This window comes from Canis lupus, chromosome 9, assembly GCF_003254725.2.
Source record: "Canis lupus dingo isolate Sandy chromosome 9, ASM325472v2, whole genome shotgun sequence".
NCBI classification, from domain to species: Eukaryota; Metazoa; Chordata; class Mammalia; order Carnivora; family Canidae; genus Canis; species Canis lupus.
In genome coordinates, this window is record NC_064251.1 from 24259232 (window position 1) to 24281004 (window position 21773).

The 21773-nt window shown below is 37.3% G+C and overlaps 1 protein-coding gene across 8 annotated transcripts in view; it reads left to right on the forward strand.

The window, feature by feature from the left end:
• Positions 1-21773, forward strand: part of FBXL20 (F-box and leucine rich repeat protein 20) — a 114533-nt gene that overhangs the window by 71070 nt on the left and 21690 nt on the right. For all 8 annotated transcript variants that reach the window (XM_025439574.3, XM_049114720.1, XM_049114723.1 and 5 more), the window contains 7 exons: positions 2498-2572; positions 5556-5650; positions 6070-6138; positions 14388-14483; positions 16385-16511; positions 17958-18032; positions 21141-21271. In XM_025439574.3, the coding sequence (XP_025295359.1) occupies positions 2498-2572; positions 5556-5650; positions 6070-6138; positions 14388-14483; positions 16385-16511; positions 17958-18032; positions 21141-21271 (668 nt within the window). The remainder of the gene's footprint in view (positions 1-2497; positions 2573-5555; positions 5651-6069; positions 6139-14387; positions 14484-16384; positions 16512-17957; positions 18033-21140; positions 21272-21773) is intronic.

The window sequence follows — 21773 nt, forward strand, 5'->3', positions numbered from 1 at the left end:
ATGCTGCTATGCCTCTGTGGGAGGCAAACCATTTACTTCCGATGTTAGTTGTATGTTACATTTCAGAAAATGGTATTTTGTGCATGACATTCCCAAACCCATGCAATTCTACAGTGGGATTCTATAATATATACTGTCTCTAATTTTTTTTGGAAATCTTAACTATTTGTATAATGCTAACAGAAGAAACATTTTCAAGGAATAAGTATTAAAATCAAAGGGTTAGACTCTACTCAGAATTGTAATAAAATAGTGTTCATTATGTTTTCCTAGTTCATTTTATATGCACCTACACACAAAAGGCTGAAGGCTCTAATTCTGTTATTTCCCCATATTGCTTTCTTCAAAATGTAATAGCTAGAGTATAATTTACTTAAAAATTATAGGACAAACCAGATTCCATTCTCAAAGTCAGATTTTAATTTCACTTTTATTATCTATTTTTGTCAGTTGACATTGTTGTGACAAAACTGGAGCATCATAAACTTATTGGCTGCCACTAATATGAAGAATGGGTTCTGTGTTGTGAGAAAAGTGCCTTATGAACCATTCCTACTCTCTTTTGTAATACAGATATATAATGATTTACAGTGAATGAGCACATGTAATCATTTTTTAATAAACTTAAAAAATGGTTTTTTGCTTGTTCATTTAAGAAACATTTATTGAAAAGCTGCTGTATATGAGATACAGTCCTAAGTGCTGGATCTGTAACATGGTTATACCATATTGTATTTATCTTTGTAGGTGTGTCCAGGTTTCAAATAACCAAGACTACTCCTCTAAAAAAAAAAAAAAAAAAAACCCCACAAAACTTGCCGTAGAAAATTTACTGTGTCTTACTAACTTTAACATAATTTCTGCATCCCACAGCCATACCAAATCAGTATATCAGCTACTTTGGAAACCATCAGTAGTATTTTGATGATTTCTCTTCATGACTTTCTGACCCTTGTACATGAATGGTTGCTGTAGACATGGCTGGTACAAATGAATAGGGTTTCCTTTATATCGCCACATGAAGCTGAGGTCTTCATTGAGAAACAAAATGCCCAGACTAGTGTCTAAATCTGTTTGTTTAGGTGCAGTCTCATCTCATGGATGTTGATTTTAGTGAATTTTACTTGTTTTCACTTCAAGTTCCTCTTCCCCATTAATGTTTTTCCCCATTAATATTTTAACTTAAAGGAGAGCACAACACCAATTTTCATTAAATCTGGAGAATTAGTACATCAATAGTTATGCTATTGTTCTCTGTATTTGAAGTATGTAATGAATTAGCTTTAAAAAAAAAAAAAAAAACTCCAGAAAGGAACCTGTCATTCCTAACTTTAGTCTTAGTTTGGTGTGTGTTTCCTCCTTATGGGGGAAAGTAAGGAAATGAAAAATATCAAATCAAACCAGAAGTATACTTAGCCTAAGAATCTAGTAAACATATAATCTTTGAAAGTTTTATCTCCCACAGCTAGCCATTTAAGGAACCATTAGGACCACAGAAAGAAAAGCAACATTGAGCTCTTGAGAAAACCTTAAAGATTTCCAGAATGATAACTATATTTACCCTCATACCCCTGGTCTATTTCTAGCTGTGTGATACTTACCCTGGGGCTTATGAATGTATCCACAGTTTCCTTTTTAGTATCTCAGTCTTGGCTCCATTTTTGATATGTTGTAGTAAGAAATAATATTCTAAGTTTGTACCTCTACAATAAGACTTTTGTTTACACTTTAATAGGGAAAACTTTTACAGGCTTTATCATTAAAATATGACATATAACAAATTAAGACTTATTGGAGTCATTTTTTCTAATCCTGAAAAGTTGAAATTCTTGGCTCTCTTTAGCTTAACTGAAGGAAGAAATGTGTGAGAAGTCTTAAACGTTCACTGTTATAAAATTTCTGCTGAATTGAGTTAGAGGGAGAGATGACCAATTGAAAAACATGCCTCAGTGAGCAAATTGGTAACTGAAGAGAGCATTAAGATTCTGTTGTGTATGTGGAGAAATGAGAGTTTCTTTTATAAGTCCCAGGTCAGCATATCAGTGTCAAGTCTGACCAGGTGATGCTATGGATAGCAAATATGTGTACTGAACATAGCAATATTTAGAGTACTTTACTCTTTCTGTGGTTTCACCTCATCTTGCTCCTAGTTGAACGATGGAGTAAGAGACTTGTTTTTCATCAGCAGAAGTATCTTATTTGGAGATTAGAAACTAAATCTTCCAGTTAGAAAGGAGTTTCTGGCTAGGATGCTTCACACAACCTGTCCTTTCCCAACCCCGCCCCCCAGCTGCTTGTTTCTGTATCCACTAATTTATAAGATAATCTAATTGGATAAAGTATGAATCAGAAACAAAGCAGACCTTTTGGGAGTTAATGGCGGGGAGCTGAGAAATTTTTTAGTCTATTTTAATCTTTAGTTTGAATTGTAAACTTGAATAGTGCTGGGTTTCTCCCTTGAGTGACTGCTCATTTTGTCTCTTTTTCTTCAAAACAGGCCTGGAATGTTCTGGCTCTGGATGGCAGTAACTGGCAGCGAATCGACCTGTTTGATTTCCAGAGGGATATTGAGGTATAATTATGTGGTGTGTGGCCCCATTTCTCATGTTAGGATGTAATTACAGCATGGAACAGATTAGCTCCAACCATATAAATCTCCTTTCCCTGGAGAGAGAAAGTATTAATTTCAGTGTATCTGAACTTCATGGGAACCTGCAATGTTTTGAGGATAAGCAGAACTACTTTACTGATGGAATACTAAATTATTTAGTATTTTTAGGCTAAAATTTTTTGTTTTTATTTTTGTGGTAGAAATGTGAACATGGGTTTGCTCATTTTAAGGAAATCTTTATATTTGATTATTAAAGAATGAATAGGGTTAACAATTTGGGTGGAGGGAGTGGTATTTGCATAAATTGTAACCGAGATGAGCATTTTGGGTTTGGGGGAGCCTACAGACAGTTTTTGTGGAGAATGAATAAAGCCAAAGTCATCTAATGAATAATTTTTGCTGGAGTGAGATTTTTTTTCTCTTCTCACTTCTTCCCTATTTTTCATCTCTTATTATAGTGTATTATCTCAAATGGAGAAGGATAATGGCTTAAGCTTAAATTATTTGAACATGAACCTGAGTTCTCTGGTCCTTGGTTTTCTTTTCAAGAAAGTAGAAATAATAGCTTCCTCATCATATTATAAGGATAAGATGAGATTTAGATTCAGTTTAAAAATTTTTTTAGGGAGATTCCTGGGTGGCTCAACGGTTTAGCACCTGCCTTTGGCCCAGGGCACGGTCCTGGAGTCTCGGGATTGAGTCCCGTGTCAGGCTCCCAGCATGAAGCCTGCTTCTTCCTCTGCCTGTGTCTCTGCCTCTCTCTATATATATATGTCTATCATGAATAAATAAATAAATAAATCTTTAAAAAATATTTTTTTAAAGGTCCAGTAGAACTTGTTTTGTATTCATGTAAGAAGTTTTTCAAAAGCCTCACATGAACCTTTCATTAGAAACAGAACTTTTGAGGCATCTGCGTGGTTCAGTCAGTTGAGCTTCTGCCTTTGGCTCAGGTCATGATCCTGGGGTTCAATCCCACATCAGTTTCCTTGCTCAGCAGGGAGCCTGCTTTTCCCTCTCCCTGCCACTCTCCCTGCTTGTGTGCTCTCTCTGTCAAATAAATAAAATATTAAAAGAAAGAAAGAAAGAGAGAGAGAGAGAGAGAGAGAGAGAGAGAAAGAAAGAGAAAGAAAGAAAGAAAGAAGAAAGAAAGAAAGAAAGAAAGAAAGAAAGAAAGAAAGAAAGAAAGAAAGAAAGAAAGAAAGAAAAAGAGAGAGAGATGGAGGGAGGGAAGGAGGAAGGGAGGGAAAGAAAACTTTCCTTTCTACAGAAAGTGCTTTTGTTTTTTTTTTAAGCTTTATTTATTTATTCATGAGAGACACAGAGAGGCAGAGACATAGGCAGAGGGAGAAGGTGGCTTCCTGTGGGGAGCCTGATGTGGGACTTGATCCCAGGACCCTGGGATCATGACCTGAGCCAAAGGCAGGTGCTCAACCACTGATCCACCCAGGAATCCCTACACAAAGTGCTTTTAAAATAATACCCACTGACTTTATGCTGGATTCTTAGTTTTTCACAGTTGTCTAATCTTCATGGATGTAAATGTTTAAAGAATCATGACCCACAAAATCATTCTGCAAGCTTCTGTTAAATGTCCATTTTGTCTCTGCTGTGTTTAGAATGATATAGTAAACACTTTGGCAAGGATTCAGCAGTAATAAAGATAGCTAATATCCTTCAGTAGCTGCAGTTTAACCAGGAGGACGGTCTGCATTAATTTAGTGGTGTGAGTGGGGTGCCTGAGTGGTTCAGTCAGTTAGGTGTCTGCCTTTGGCTCAAATCATCATCTCAGGGTCCTGGGATCATGTCTGGCTCCCTGCTCAGCGGAGAACCTGCTTCTCCCTCTGCCACTCCCCCTGCTCATGCTCTGTCTCTCTGTCAAGTAAATAAATAAAATCTTTTTAGAGACACCTGGGTGGCTCAGCGGTTGAATGCCTGCCTTTGGCTCAGGGCGTGATCCCAGAGTCCTTGGATTGAGTCCTGCATCAGGCTCCCTGCATGGAGCCTGCTTCTCTCTCTGTCTCTCTCCCTCTGTGTCTCTCATGAATAAATAAGTAAAATCTTTTTAAAAAATCTTTTTAGGGATCCCTGGGTGGCGCAGCGGTTTAGCGCCTGCCTTTGGCCCAGGGCACGATCCTGGAGACCCGGGATCGAATCCCACATCGGGCTCCTGGTGCATGGAGCCTGCTTCTCCCTCTGTCTATGTCTCTGCCTCTCTCTCTCTCTCTCTCTCTCTCTCTGCGTGACTATCATAAATAATAAATAAAAAATTTAAAAAAAATCTTTTTAAAATATGTATGTAATAGCATGAGAAGTACAGAACACCATTTCCTCAATTACAGAGTATCTTCCAAATTGAACAAAATAAACAATGTAGGGTTTAAGCGTTTTTCAGGTAGATGAGTTGATCAGTAAAGCTTTCTCAAAGTAAGTTGAAATTTCTTTATTGTGGGATGCCTGGATGGCTCAGCAGTTGAGCATCTGCTTTCGGCTCCGGGTGTGATCCTGGAGTCGTGGGATCGGGTCCCGCATCAGGCTCCCTTCATGAAGCCTGCTTCTCTCTGGCTCTTTCTCTGTGTCTCTCATGAATAAATAAATAAAATCTTTAAAAAAAAATTTCTTTATTGAATTAACTAGGTTTTGAAAACAAGAAGCCTCTTCTTTGTTTATAAATTATTGAAAAACAAGGATGTGGGACACTGGGTGGCTCAGCAGTTAAGCGTCTGCCTTTGGCTCAGCACATGATCCTGGAGTCCCATGTCAGTCTCCCTGCATGGACCTGCTTCTCCCTTTGCCTATGTCTCTGCCTCACTCTGTGTGTATCTCTCATGAATAAATAAATAAAATTTTAAAAAAAGGAAAAAAAATGAGGATGTGTTCTCTTCAAAAACAATGTTGTGCCTTACTTTTTTGTTTTGTTTTGTTTACCTGTCTTTTTTTACAGGGCCGGGTAGTGGAGAATATTTCAAAAAGATGTGGGGGCTTTTTACGAAAGTTAAGTCTTCGTGGGTGTCTTGGAGTAGGAGACAATGCATTAAGGTAAGAACATCACTATTGGTTAACTGGTCTTCTTAACTGAATATAAATGATTTTTATGTTCTGAAGCTATTCAGAACCCAAACACACATACATAGCTTATAACACAAAAAGATCCAGTACTGGGATGTATGGTTTTGAGAATAAAACAAAGCCCCATATCATAAATGGCTCTTTTGGAGCTTTGAATAAAAAAATTTTTTTTAATTTGTTGGCTCAAAGTTAGGGTAATTTTAACCTTGGTTGGCATAAAGATCAATGTTTAAAAGTTTATGGTTAAAAATGAATTTATTTGTAAATGTGAGCTAGTTTTGTACCAGTATCCAATATTACAGACAGTAATGTCTTTTATTATTTTTTGTAATGCCTAGAATTATGCCCATTTCATTTCAAACCTTTAACTGTCTTTCTTTCCTGTAAAGGACTTTTGCACAAAATTGTAGGAACATTGAAGTACTGAATCTAAATGGTTGTACAAAGACTACAGATGCGTAAGTATTTTGTGTTTTAGAAGGGTAAGTCATAGCCTCTTGTGTCCTGTCTGTATTAGCTTTAAATGTGGGCTATTAAATATATTTAGTAAATTTCATTTTAGTCTTACAGAAGAAAGATATTTTAAAAGGAAAAAACATTAAAATAGAAATGGCATAAGAAATGTGTTTTGGAATCTGACCCAAATTCATTCTTTTCTTTTTTTTTTTTTTTCCAAATTCTTTCTTGACACTTAAAGTGAAATTTAAAGACCATGGATATGAAGTAGGGATTTTTTTTTTATAGTAGGGATATTAATGATATAAATTACTAGGACTACTTATATTTCAAGAAGACACTAGTAGCTTTACCGTGTCAAAAGACATGGTAAACAGGAGTGCCTGGGTGGCTCATTTAGTTGGGTGTCTGACTTTGGCTTTGGTCAAGATCTTAAGATCCTAGGATCTAACCACACTTTGTTGGGCTTCCAGCTCATCAGGGAGTCTGCTTGTCCCTCTGCCCCTCCCCCCAACCATGCTGGCTCACTCTTGAAACTCTCTCTCTCAAATAAAATCTTAAAAAAGAAACACACAGGGTAAACAGATAATTCTACAAAAAGTTATAAAATCTTAAACACATACTAAACAGCTTGTAATAATCAATATTGAGAGCATTTATTAAATGACCTTTTAAATATATTGTGTCTGTGTCAGTTACAATATAAATGAAAGCAATCTTTTATCCTTGAAAGCTTACTATCACAGACATAATAGACAAGGAAGGTAAACATAAAACCCATTCAATCCAGGGTATCTATTGGTAATAATATGTATCAAATAACATTTAAAATTACATAGGGAAATTGTTGCCTATTATGAAGTGAAGCCATTGAGGAAGCTTGTTTATACAGGGTGGGGCTAGGATTATTCAGTGAATGTTCCTGTTCAAAAAGGCCTCGGGAAGGAGATGGGATCTTTAGAATTGCTTAATGAAGGCAAGTGGAAGACACTCCAGACACAGGGTACAGTTTATTTCATTCCTTTCTTTGAGCTCACAGCATTGTTAACTTTTAATACAAGAAAGTGTCTGAAAGACGACTGTGGTTGTTAATTCTACTGTGGTTATTAATTCTAACAAGTATTATTTCTGTGAATTGATTTGACCTTTAACATGAGAAATGAATCTAACACCTCCCCTAACTATGACTTTATACCAGTAGCCTACGTTTATTTTAGATAAATTACCTGTTTATTTTTTGCTTTTGAATATTTAATGTTACAGAGATTAAGAATTTGACCACTTTGATATCTAGACAAGTGACATAAAATTTACACTTTTTTCTAGCTATCTATCCTATATACCAAAGATAAATTGACAAAAATGTAATATAATTTATTACAAGGCTATTCATTTTTGCTGTTTCTAATAAGAAGTAGCAAAAGACAGGAAACAATCCAAATGTCATTCCATAGGAGACTGTTAAATAAAAGGAATGAAGAGAATATATAGTATTCTGGAGTGATCTGTAGTATTCTGTGATCTTAACATACTGTTAAGAAAGCAAACTGCAAAGAAGTTTTATAAGATACTTTTTGTAGGGGCACCTGTGTGGCTCAGTAGGTTAAGTGTCTGCCTTTAGCTTAGGTCATGATCTTGGAGTCCTGGGATCAAGCCCTGCTCAGCAGGGTGTCTGCTTCTCTTCCCTCTGCACCCACACCCAACCCATGCTCCCACTTGCACATGTTCTCTCTCTCTCTCAAATAAATAAATAAAATCTTTTTTAAAAATATGCTTTTTGGGATCCCTGGGTGGCGCAGCGGTTTGGCGCCTGCCTTTGGCCCAGGGCGCGATCCTGGAGACCCAGGATCGAATCCCACATCAGGCTCCCGGTGCATGGAGCCTGCTTCTCCCTCTGCCTGTGTCTCTGCCTCCCTCTCTCTCTCTCTGTGACTATCATAAATAAATAAAAATTTTAAAAAAAAATATGCTTTTTATAGGACCAGGAGACAATGTAAACAAATATTATATTTTTAAAAAGAATGGAAAGATAAAGAATGAATCAAAAGGTGATTTATGGGAGAGAGAAAACAGGGATGAAAGGGAGACTCTGAAATATCATGTGTTATGGTTTTACTTTATTAGCTGTGTAAATGTTTTACGTAATTAAAATATGAATTAACTCAAAAAGAAATCAAAGCAGTCCCTAAACATTGAAAACAAAATAAAACACATGAACCCAATCATACCAAGTGGAGCTATAACTACACAGAGAAGTTACTTGTGCTGACTTTTGATTTCCTTTTTTTTTTTTTAAGATTTTATTTATTTATTCATGAGAGACACAGAGAGAGAGGCAGAGACATAGGCAGAAGACGAAGGCTCCATGCAGGGAGCCTAATATGGGACTCAATCCCGGGACTCCAGATCATGCCCCGAGCCAAAGGCAGACGCTTAACTGCTAAGCCACGCAGGCGTCCCTGACTTTTGGTTTCTTACAAAATGTTTTAAACGTATACCAAGGTAGACAAAATAGTATAATGAACCCATCACCCAGCTTCAGGTTGATAAAACTGAGAAATTACCACTTTATGGCCAATCTTGTTTCATCTGTATCCCCAAACTTTTCGTATTTTGAAAAAAGCCTGAACATTATATTATTTAATCTGTAAATATATATTTCTAAAAGATAAAAGCTTTTAATATATGCATGTTAACTTCATCACTCCTATAAAAAAAAACTTAATCTCTTAAAATCATCAAATAACCACTGGTCAGTTCAGATTTTTACTTGTTCTAGTGACTTTAGAAACACAATATTTTAGGGATGCCTGGGTGGCTCAGTGTTTGAGTGTCTGCCTTTGGCTCAGTGCGTGATCCCAGGGTTTGGGGATTAAGTCCCATGTTGGGCTCTCCCACAGGGAGCCTGCTCCTCCCTCTGCCTGTGTCTCCCTCTCTCTCAGTGTCTCTTATGAATGAATAAATAAATCTTTAAAAAAAAAAAAACACAACATTTTAAGCACAATCTAAAAGAAACATGACACAAACTTCAATAAAAGGTGGAGACGTCTGCTTCTGCCATGACAGTAACTGCCCTCGTGCCATCAACAACTATAAAACTATACAAATCATAGCAAAGAACCAGTTGGAGATGTTGGACAATATGCAGCAAGCACAGGACTGAGAAACAAATCAGGTGAACCCTATGACCACTCTTTCTGCCTGGTGGTATTTTCCAGATGATGGTATAAGGAGAAGGAGCCCAAGCAGAGAACTAAATTCTGGCTGATTTGAAGAGTCAGAGATCAGAGCTCCGGGAGACAGAAGTAACTGGAATTTTTGTCTTGAGACAGGGGAGCTACTCAAAAAGGGCATAGAAATATACATTGAGGGTGCCTGGGTGACTCAGTCAGTTAAACATATGCCTTTGGCTCAGATCATGATCCCTGGGTCCTGGGTTTGAGTCCCATGTCCAGGCTCACTGCTGAGCAGGGAGTCTACTTGTTACTCTGCCTCTGCCCTTCCCTCTCTGCTTATGCTTTCTCTCAAATCAACAAAATCTTAAAAAAAGAAAAGAAAAGAAAAGAAATCTGCATCAATTTAGCTGAATAGTAAACTGTAAATGCACATATTGAGACCCCACAAAGTCAGTCAAAGAACATCTAATAAGGAAAGAACAATTACTGGAAAACTGTAAACTGAAAAATTAGCTTTCTGGCAAGAGCTAAAATAACGCTGGGAGAAGTTCTGACTACCCTCAATGGAGAATACCTTGGGACATTTAATAAGCAACTTCAGAAACATCACACCTTGATAGTAAAACTAGACTAGACCTGTCCCAATAAAGGTTAAAAGAAAAAAATTAGGGTCAAATTGATCCAACTAATTCAGCTGTCTGCTAAGGTGAAATTCAACATTCTTTTTTTACAGAAGGCAACAAAACCTAGACACTCAGCATACAGACAGAATTTCTAGCATTCAGTGAAAATTACAAGGCATGCAAAAAGGCATTAAATGATACCAGAAGAAAAACTAGTCAATAGAAACAGACCCAGATGGGACGCCTGGGTGGCTCAGTGGTTAAGTGTCTGCCTTCGGCTCAGGGCGTGATGCCAGAGTCCTGGGATCGAGTCCCACATTAGGCTTCCTGCATGGAGCCTGCTTCTCCCTAGGTCTCTGCCTCTCTCTGTGTGTCTCTCATGAGTAAATAAATAATATCTTAAAAAAAGAAAGAAATAGACCCAGAAATTATGATAGCGATTATAAAATTGACCAATAAAATTTATTTTATTATTATTTTTTTAAAGATTTTATTTATTCATGAGAGAGAGAGGCAGAGACACAGGCAGAGGGAGGAGTAGGCTCCATGCAGGGAGGCCGACATGGGACTCGATCCTGGGTCTCCAGGATCAGGACCTGGGCTGAAGGCAGCACTAAACTGCTGAGCCACCCAGGCTGCCCGACCAATAAATTTTAAACATAGCAAGTACAAATATGCTCTAGAATTTAAGAAAACCTAAAGATAATACAGACTTGAAGGATGAAAAAGGAGATACTATTATAATCACTAATCATAGGAAACTTGGGGCGGTTATTATGAATATGAGATGATATAAACTTCAGGAAAAATGTACATGAAAGATATTAAATAGTAAATGATAAGTAGACAAAAAACCAGTAAAGGTCTGTACTTGAGCAGTATTGTCAATGAACTTGTCCTAATTGATACTTAACAAAATGCTATACCAGAGAGTAACAGAATAAACATTCAAGTGCCCCTAGAGTATTCAGTGAGACACACTAAAATATGCTTTCAACGAACTTAAGATTGAAATCATACTGAGTGAATTAAAGTAGAAATCAATAACATATGGAAAATTTGAAGGTTAAATATCACCCTTCAGAATAATATGGGTCAAAGAATAGGTTACTAAGAACACTATAAAATATGTATTGCTGTGTGAAAATGAAAATACAACATTTGAAACTTGTAGACTATACCAAAGGCAATACTTTAGAGAAAATACAGTTTCAGATGTGTATGTTAGAAAAGAAAGGTTTAAAATCAGGGACTGGTGTGTGACTGGCTCAGTTGGTAGACTTTATACTAACAAATTAGACAATCGAAATGAAAGAGACAAATCCCTGGGAAGGCACAAATTACCAAATTTGACTTATTAAAAAAAAAAAAAGCAATCTAAACATATTCATAACAAGTTCAGCGCATGATTCAAAAGCATCCCATAAAGAAAAGCCCAGGCCAAGATGGGTTCACTGGTGAATTCCATCAAATATTTAAAAGATGAAATAATACCAATCTTCAAACTGATTCATAAAATGAAATAAGTACTTTATAACTCATTCTATGAGGCCAATGTTTTTCTCATACCAAAGACATTACAATAAAAGGGGATCTACTGATTGTTATCCCTCAGAAACAGAACTGCAAAAATACTTGACAAAGTGTTAGAAAACTGAATCCAGTAATATATGAAAGGATTTTGAATCATAACCAAGTAGGATTTATCCCAGAAATACAAGTGTGGCTTAATATCTGAAAATCAATTAATATAATATCTCAGTAATTAGTAGAATAGAGTAGAGGTCAGCAGACCTCTGTACAGGGCCAGATAAGTAAATATTTTTAGGACTTTGTAGGCCATACAGTTAATCTGTCACAGCTACTCAACCCTGTCAGTGTTTTACAAAGGCAGCCATAGATTATACACAAACAAATAGGCATAACTGTACTCCAATAAAACTTTATTTCTGGACAGTGAGATTTGAATTTCATATGATTTTCACATGTTGCAAACTATATCTTTTTATTTATTCATTCATAGAGACAGAGAGAGAGAGAGAGGCAGAGACACAGGCAGAGGGAGAAGCAGGCATCATGCAGAGAGCCTGACGTGGGACTCCATCCAGGGTCCCCAGGATCACGCCCTGGGCTGCAGGCGGCACTAAACCGCTGCGCCACCGGGGCTGCCCCAAACTATATCTTTAAAAAAAAAAAATGTTTTTTCAACCATTTAAAACACCAAAACCATTCTTAACTTGTGAGCCATATAAAGATAGGCAGCTGGTGAGATTTACTGCTGCCTGGAATAAAGGACAAAACCACATGATCATCTCAGTGCAATTGGTGGCTTCTAAAATGGCCCCCAAGTAACCCCTACCTCCTACTACTCACAACCTTGTGTAATCTTTTCCCTTGAACGTGGGCTGGACCTAGTGACTCATTTCTAACAATAGAAGACTGCAAAAGAGATTGGATGTCACTTTGGAGATTAGGTTACCAGAAGACTGTGATTCTATCTTGCTGTGCTTTCTCTCAGGACTCTGGCTCTCGGGGGAGCAAGCTGCCCTGTTTTGAGTAGCGTGTGGAGAGGGCCACGTGGCAAGGAACTGAGGTCTGGCCAACAGCCAGCAAGGACCTGAAACCTACCAAAAAACATGAGTGAGCTTAGAATTGGATCTTCTAAGGTCTGCCAGTAGTCACCTAAATAAGATTGGAAAGGAATTGGCACCTAGTTAACCTTTAGATGAATGCAACTGTGACCAATAGCTTAATTACAGCCTTGTGAGAGAGCCTGAGTCAGAGGCACTCTACTAAAGCTGCCTGTGCCTGTATTCCTGACCCTCAAAAACTGTGATAGTAAATGTTTTCTTGTTTTAAGCTGCTCAGTTTTGGGGTAATTTGTTTTAAGTAACAGTAGATCATTACTACATCAGCAGATACAGAAAAAATACATGACAAAATCCAACACTCATTCATAATTTAAAAATTCTCAACAAACTAGAAATAGAAGGGAGTTCACTCAATCTGATCAAAAGCATTTATGAAAAAACTTACTACCAACATCATACTTCTCAATGAAAGACTAAGTCCTTTACCCTAACATCAGAAGCAAGGTGAGGATGTTATATGTCACCATTTCTATCAACATTCTGTTGGAGATTGTAGCCAATGCAAAAGGGGGGGGGGGGGCTGGGAGGCTCAGTTGGTTAAGTGGCTAACTCTTGATTTCAGCTTAGGTCAGGATCTCAGGTTTCTGGGATCAAGCCCCATGTTGGAATCTGCGCTTAGCGGGGAGTCTGCTTAAAGATTCTCTCTCTCTGCCTCTTTTTGCCCTTCCCCTTTGTTCTTGCTTGCTCACTCTCAAAAATCTTGTTTTTTAAAAAAAAGTCATAAAGACAGGTAGTAATATTACATAACTTAGCTTGTTTGAGCCTTGATGCTGGTCCATCCTCAGTATACCTTGCAAAAATCCAGCCATTTCGTTACTGCCATGCAAAAAGTTATCTTGAACAGAGATTTAAGTGAAAGAGCAGAGATGGGCACCTGGGTGGCACAGGGGTTGAGTGTCTGCCTGTAGCTCAGGGCGTGATCCCGGGGTCTCGGGATAGACTCCAGCATCAGGCTCCCTATGGGGCCTCTGCCTCTCTCTGTGTGTCTCTCATGAATAAATAAATAATCTAAAAAAAGAGTAGAGGGGCGCCTTGGTGGCTTGGTTGAGTGTCTGCCTTCGGTTCAGGGTGTGGTCCTGGAGTCCCTGGGTCAAGTTCCACATCGGGCTCCCTGTGGGGAACCTGCTTCTCCTTCTGCCTATGTCTCTCTCTCTCTCTCTCTCTCTCTGTCTCTCATGAATGGATGAATAAAATCTTTAAAAATAATAATAAAGAGTCGAGATAGAGCTTTCATTTTCATGTTGCACCACGTGCTAACAAGTACTAGCTAGCTTTCTGGTATTTTTGTATTTGCAAAATGCACATAGGTCTCCTGTGAGGACATAGGTAGTTTGCTGTTAAACATTTCCAAATGAGGGGATCCCTGGGTGGCGCAGCGGTTTAGCGCCTGCCTTTGGCCCAGGGCGCGATCCTGGAGACCCCGGATCAAGTCCCACGTCGGGCTCCCGGTGCATGGAGCCTGCTTCTCCCTCTGCCTGTGTCTCTACCTCTCTCTCTCTGTGTGTGTGACTATCATAAATAAAAAAATTTTTTAAATTTAAAAAGAAATTCCAAATGAGAATCAAGTACCATCATCCCCTCATGCAGATTCTCCTATGCAGTACAGCCTTTCTTCTTTGTGAATGGCATCTGCCTCTATCTCAGCAAGAAAGGTCTCAGAATTTATAACTGCTTTTATTTGGGGTATGGAAATTTTACAGTTCTTATGTACACACATATGTTTAATGAGAATCGTGTATGATTTACTGAAGATGTGTTCCTGTTTGCTTATTCATTATTTTTTCCTTTTTCCATTTTTCAGTACATGTACTAGCCTTAGCAAGTTCTGTTCCAAACTCAGGCACCTTGACTTGGCTTCCTGTACATCAATAACAAACATGTCTCTTAAAGCTCTGAGGTAAATTTCTTATAACAAGAATGTCCAGTAATCAGAACAAATACTGATTTTTTTTTTCATTTCAAATAACTGAAATAAAGTTGGAATTGAAGGAAACTGTTTTATGGATATGTACTATAGTTCAGAATAGATCTTCTGTTTTATCATTTGCCCAAATTACAGGACACATTCAGGGTAAAATGACTAGAGGTAACTAGGATTCTGAACAGACTGGTACAGTGTATCCATAAATGATTAGATTTCTATGAAGGTTTGATTCCCCCCCGCTCCCCAAAACGCCACATATCATTATAGCTAGTGATTAAAGCAGCACTCTGTGGAGTCAGGTGATTGACAAATGTAACCCTTGTGAACTTTTCCTTATCATCTCATTGTGCTGTTGTTAGGATTAAACAGTATTATCATTGTTTGATAATATTAGGCCAAACCATACAAAGTTGCCAGTGTTTAATAACAACTTTTGTCTTATAAAAATGACAGTTTTTTAAAGTACATTACGGAAGGTGTGCCTTAAGGAAGGTGAAATGTCCATTCTCTTTGTACCTTTACTTTTTTATCAGTCTTTTACAAGTTACTATAGTCCCATGTATTGGTTATGTTTCATGAGTAATAAAAATTAAGCTATTAAAAGAAGAAATGTAGGTTTAGTTAAGTATAAGTAACCTAGAAATGTGGCTTTTTCTAGACCTTCCTATGAATATTGAGTACATATGTATCGAAGGCCATTTGCCATGTAGGATAATAAGTAGGATAATACAACATTTATAGCTTATAAAATATTTTCACATAAATAATTTCATGTATTTAAAAACTATGTGAGGCATATAGGACAGACATGTAATAGATAAGAAAATCTAAAACAACAACAACAACAACAAAAGAAAATCTAAAACATTTTTGAATGCCAGGTAATGTGATTAACCTTGGGATGTCACTAAATAAGGTATTGTTACTGCCTATGAGCTGCTCAGAGTCTAGTAGGAGAAAAAATAATAAACATGTTGTTATATCATAGTGATAAGTGCTATTATAGAAGTGAGTGCATCCATTTGGGGAGAATATAGGCTATGGCTGATCTTAGATTAAGAGAAGTTCAGGCAGGATCCTAAAGGGACTTGCTTGAAGTCACACTGTTAATGTTGAAGAATGGACTTGAACAAGATCCCCCACCTTCATTCTATAAAACAATTAAAGCAATATTTTCCACCTTGCGCTTGGGATTCTTGCATAGCTCAAATGTGAAATCAAAGATGAAACTGGTATTTGATAGAAGGCAGAGATCAAACACAATATATCCTAAATTTAGTCTACAGAGACAGTACCCTAGAGACTTCAGAGATAAGGAAAATTTATGGATCCTGTATAATTTTTTAAATAATTTAAACGTCTTCATTATTACTTTGACAAGTAATAGAATTATTTGATAAGGAATATGAATCTAAACTTCACTAATTACTCTGTTAACGTGACAGGTCACTTAATTCCTATTTCTTTCCCAGAGATGTTTTAAACATGTGTGATATGTGCAAAAAGAATATACTTGCAAAGGATAAACCTCCATAACAATCTAATACATCTGAAAAACAGTATTGTGCTTTATGCTTGTTTAGCTGATTTGAGATGACATTCCTTTCGATTCTAATCACCACTTCCTTTTAATTCTGATTGCCATAGTGATAAAATCCCACATGAACTCCACCAGCGTTGCTAAATATGCTTTGTTGTTGTTGTTGTTGTGGGATTGCCTATATTATAAATCTATGTTAAGTAAATGTAATTATTCTTGTGGGAAAGCATGGAGCTGTAGCCTTTCCCTGACCTAAATAGCCAATAAAATGAGACTTTGGTGCCTTTGGAACTGAATTTAGTCATAAGTTTGTTTCATTTTGTTTTGTCCTCAGTGAGGGATGTCCACTGTTGGAGCAATTAAACATTTCCTGGTGTGACCAAGTAACCAAGGATGGCATCCAAGCACTAGTGAGAGGCTGTGGGGGTCTGAAGGCTTTATTCTTAAAAGGCTGCACACAGGTAATACTCCATGTCATGCCTGTAAATTTTAGAAGAACCAGGAACTTTGTAGGTAGCCCAAAGATAGCTGTGGTAGCTGAAGAAATATGTAGTTCTATATTATTGATAAAAAATACATGGTTACCAGGCAGCCTGGGTGGCTCAGCGGTTTAAGCGCCTGCCTTCGGCCCAGGGCGTGATCCCAGAGTCCCAGGATCCAGTCCCACATCAGACTCCCTGCATGGAGCCTGCTCCTCCCTCTGCCTGTGTCTCTGTCTCTCTCTCTGTCCTCATGAATAAATAAATAAAATCTTAAAAAAAAAAAAAAAACATGGTTACCAAAAATTAAAGTGTCTTCCATAGAGTAAAAAATATATATGAAAAGAATTAACATCTGATGGAAGATAATTTCTAAGGGTAGGCGAGATGGGGCGATAAAATCTCACTGAGCATGCTCCATGGGTAGGAAGCATATTACACAATTTAATCTGAAAAGAAAACTTGCCATGTTGTCACTGCCTGAGACTGTGAACTGGAGAGGCAAGGAAGGCAGTCTTAGCAGTTTTCGCTAGTGGTTTAACTACCGGGTTAAATGTGCCAGGTATACAGATCCTACAATTCATAGTATTGATGTTTACTTCCTGCCAGTCACATTACAAATTCCAACATATTTTGTCATTAAAAAGTTTACTGTTTTCCTATTTTACTGTGATAAAAATAGAGAGAGAGAGAGAGAGAGAGAGAGGAGTTGACATTGCAGCATTTGAAGGAAAAATCAAAAGTGAGTTTAGAAGTGACACAAGGTAGGGCTAGGCTCTTGTAACATTATTTTATTAATGGTTACTGAAACCATTCCTTGGATTTTGTTAAAAGGGCCTTTATTCCTTCACCATGGTGGGAGGAGTTCCATTGTTTGAGACAGAGCTTTGGAAGTAAAATTGCCTTAAAACAACAGCTTGAGCTTCTGGTTATTTATGGAATCCTGAAAAATATTGATTGGGATGCACCATTATAATCAATTACTTACCATCTGTTCTCAGCACTGTATGCATGGCACTGATCTTCCAGCAGGAGATAAACCGGATTCCTTTCTCAGCTCCTGCTCCCAAAAGTTTCTTTTTAAAAAACTTTATATAGGAAGTATAGAAGTGTGAAAATTATTTTAGCTTCATAATCCCTGAGCAAAATGCTGTGAGGCATATTTATCAGAAGAAAAATCCATAAACATTAGGTAGTGTTTATCTTTTTCTTGATGTAGTGATTGTATGAATTTGATGTGGTTGGAACTGATGAAAAATACTGATAGCCATACTAATGATATGAATTACACCTTTATGTGATCACAGCTTCTGGTTCATTGTTCCTTTGAAACTTGGTTGGCTGTATTTAGAATGTGTATATATAGTCCTGAATCTTTATCCCTTGAAATGGTGTTTGTAATTATTTTTCTCTTTTTAATTTTTGTAGCTAGAAGATGAAGCTCTCAAGTACATAGGTGCACACTGTCCTGAACTGGTGACTTTGAACTTGCAGACTTGCTTAGTAAGCAGCACTTCCCACAATTCTTTTGTATTCAGTAATTCATTTCAGTAATATTTTGTAAGAGCTTCAGTTATCGAGATCAGTGGTTTTTCCCCCTCAGCCCTGGCGACACAGTAAACACACAGATGATTCTTTGCGTGCTTAATGATACTCACTCCTGAGGGTTTTGACATAGGTAATAAAGATACCTCATGCAGAATTCCAAATAAGCGGGCAGCCCGAGTGGCTCAGCAGTTTAGCGCCGCCTTCAGCCCAGGGCCTGATCCTGGAGACCTGGGATCGAGTCCCACATTGGGCTTCCTGCATGGAGCCTGCTTCTCCCTCTGCCTGTGTCTCTGCCTCTTTCTCTCTCTCTCTGTGTCTCTCATGAATAGATAAATAAAATCTTAAAAAAAAAAAAAGAATTCCAAATAAGCAAACTATAACTCCACTCCTTTTCTTTTCTACTTTTAGAAGTGAATTATTCACAGACTTTAGTACTTAGAATATTTTTGGTAAATTAATTGCAGTCATGCCAATAAGATCTCAGTCATAACTATTGGGAACCACTGATCTAAACAGATGACAAGCAAAATGTACTCTCTAAATTATTTCCAAGTAGTATTTGTAGTTCACATTTGGCTTGTTTAGACTGTCAACTTTTGGTGGTCTATCTCCAAAGCCCTGCATTTTGCACATAGAATTTGCTGAAACTATTCAGGGTCCTAGAACATTGACAACAAATACACTTTTAGCTTTTCTCTCTTGTCTTAAGAATTACAAATATCTGTTGCCTTGGAATGAGAGCCTCTCATAGCAATGAAAAAAATTGATGAGGGTTTTCCTTGTTTTTGCTAAAACTTCTGCTCATTATACCCTCCCCTTCTTGTATGATCACCTGAAACTTAAGAGCATAGCGCTTGTTTAAAGGTGACACATAAAAGGCCACGTTTTGTGCAATTGAAGCAACCTCCCCATCTAGCCCTTAAGGGATGGTGCTGATAAATGATCTGCTTGGGAGGCCTCCTGAAGACTGAGTTTAAAGGAATGACATTCCTTTTAATTCTCATCACTGCTTACTTCTAATTCTGATTGCCATCATTGCTCTCAGAATTTGCCTAATTTCATTTATGAAACTGAAATATTTGGCCTGACAGGAAGAGCTTACACAACTGTTATAAACATGAAACCATCATCTTACAGTGATGGGAAAAAAATTGTTCTCAGGCATCTTTGGATTTTACACACACACACACACACACACACACACACACAGATAGACTCTGTATATATTTGTGTGGCTATATGTTAAATACACATTTGCACAACTATATAAATACATACATACCATACCTAACCTTTTCTGTTTTAGTTTCATTTCCTTGATCCTTCCAGCAGACAGAAATCACAGCCAGTAATCATAAAGAACCAGTTCTATCATGTATTTTACTCTTTCCCTTCACCCAGATCTTAGGACATAAGGACATATGTCATTCCTTCTGTAGAATGTGATGGACATAAGTCATTCCTTCTGTAGAATGTGATGCAATGATTCTTATTCCTAAGACTTCACGTTTCTGCCCAAAACTGTTGACATGACCGAAGTACATTCTTGGTCATTCTCTTTTTCTTGTCTAATTTGAAAACATAAAAGTTTGGTAAGTTTTATTTTAAAATCTGAAGAATTGGGATCCCTGGGTGGCGCAGCGGTTTGGCGCCTGCCTTTGGCCCAGGGCGCGATCCTGGAGACCCGGGATCGAATCCCACGTCCGGCTCCCGGTGCATGGAGCCTGCTTCTCCCTCTGCCTGTGTCTCTGCCTCTCTCTCTCTCTCTCTGTGTGTGACTATCATAAATAAATAAAAATTAAAAAAAAAAATCTGAAGAATTGTTACATAGGACTTTCTTCTTCAGTAATCCCTTATAGACTTGAAAACATTAAGAGGCAAAGAGCAACACAGCCCTACAATATTTTCCCAATATTATGTGACACAAATTCTCATTGACCTGATAAATATGCATGTTTATTGATTGCTGCCTCCCCTTTTACATTTCAATTATCCTCATTTAGTAATAACTGCACATCATACTTGCATGGCACTTTTTTAGTTACTTCCACATGTGTTGATCCTTGTTAATTTATCCTCATGGATAAATCTTGTATCTGCCTTAGCATCCTTTTTTTAAATCTGTATCTTGCTTCAGTTATACAATATTGAGAATATACTGATTTAAGCAGTGAATATTTAAAGCTTGATTTTTTTTTCCCAGTTGTCCTGGCAACCTAAGGACACTCATTAAGCAGAGATGACAAGTGAGCTTTATTCTGAGGCTTACACAAAATTTGTGAATCTAGCAGGACAAATTGAAGTACTAATCATATCCAACATGTTAAGGTGTTTATAAGTGGCATCTTTTTTTTTTTAGGATAACATATTAGTGTGACCTTTTTTTTAGAATATAAAAGTATATTTGAGTTGGATACAGATGTTTATCTCCATAAATTAGGGTGTTCTTTATTATACAACTAAGATAAATAAATGGAAAAAATGAAATGATCTGTGGTTGATATAAAGTTGCAACTGTCATCCACAGTTGTTTTATTTTTTCAGTAAGTTAATATCAGTGTCAATTTTGGACTTACAAATATGTTTGTACTGCTGTTTTTATCTATTTTCTAGGTTTTAAAGTAATTTAATTGAATCTACCCTATGATGTACCTCATGCTGTTCCCAGTCTCATTAGGTTAAAAGAATCTCATTAGTGCTTCTTCCGTTTACACCAAAAATGAGCACAGGGGTGGGTGCTTGGTGGTCTCAGTCTCGTGTGACTCCTGATCTCAGGGTCGTGAGTTCAAGACCCATGTTGGGCATGGAGTCTACTTAAAAAAAGAAGGGAAAAAAAATGAGCAGATTCTCTCACAAAGTAAATCAAAAGGAACTGAAAATGAGGAACAAAGTGTGCTCATTTTCTTTTAGGTCTGCTACTTGATTAATATTAGATCTGTGTTGTGTTTTTTTTTTTTTTTTTTTCTTTTTGGTGCTTATTTTCAGAGATAACATTTTTTTTCCTTATTTTTCTTCTGCTAAGTTACTAATATCTATGGGGGGTTTTTTGCTCTTATTTTTTAGCAAATCACAGATGAAGGTCTCATTACTATATGCAGAGGGTGCCATAAGTTACAGTCCCTCTGTGCCTCCGGCTGCTCCAACATCACAGATGCCATCCTGAATGCTCTAGGTCAGAACTGTCCACGGCTTAGGTAAACATTTCTTGTTTAGCTCAAAAAATCTGGGGAAAGGAACAAAGGCATTCTTCACCCAAATTTATCTCTTGGAACTTTGATATTTTTAAGGTAGACACTACAAGGCTGCTGCCCTTTTAGATGCTCACCTGCTTGCTTTGTACCTCATTTAATTACATGTAATTGGCTTAAACCAAGGGGTGATAGCCCCCATTTCCTATTTCTTGCTATCCATAGTAGAATAAAATTAACATTTTATTTCATTACTTGAGAAATGAAATAAAGGCATTTTATTTTCTCTTCTTAATACTTTCATATAATTCCTTTCTGGAGAAAGTTCTTAAGGGCCTACCCTGTGGTTATTTGTTGTGGTAATGATGCCAGATACATAGTTAAGTATTTAAAAAGAAAAAACAGCCCTGCAAGAAAACTTCCTTTGTGCTTATAGTCTTTTAGAGCAAGCCTTATTTCTCTATGTTTCCTCCTCTTTGTCTAAATATAGGATTGGCTGAATATTTAC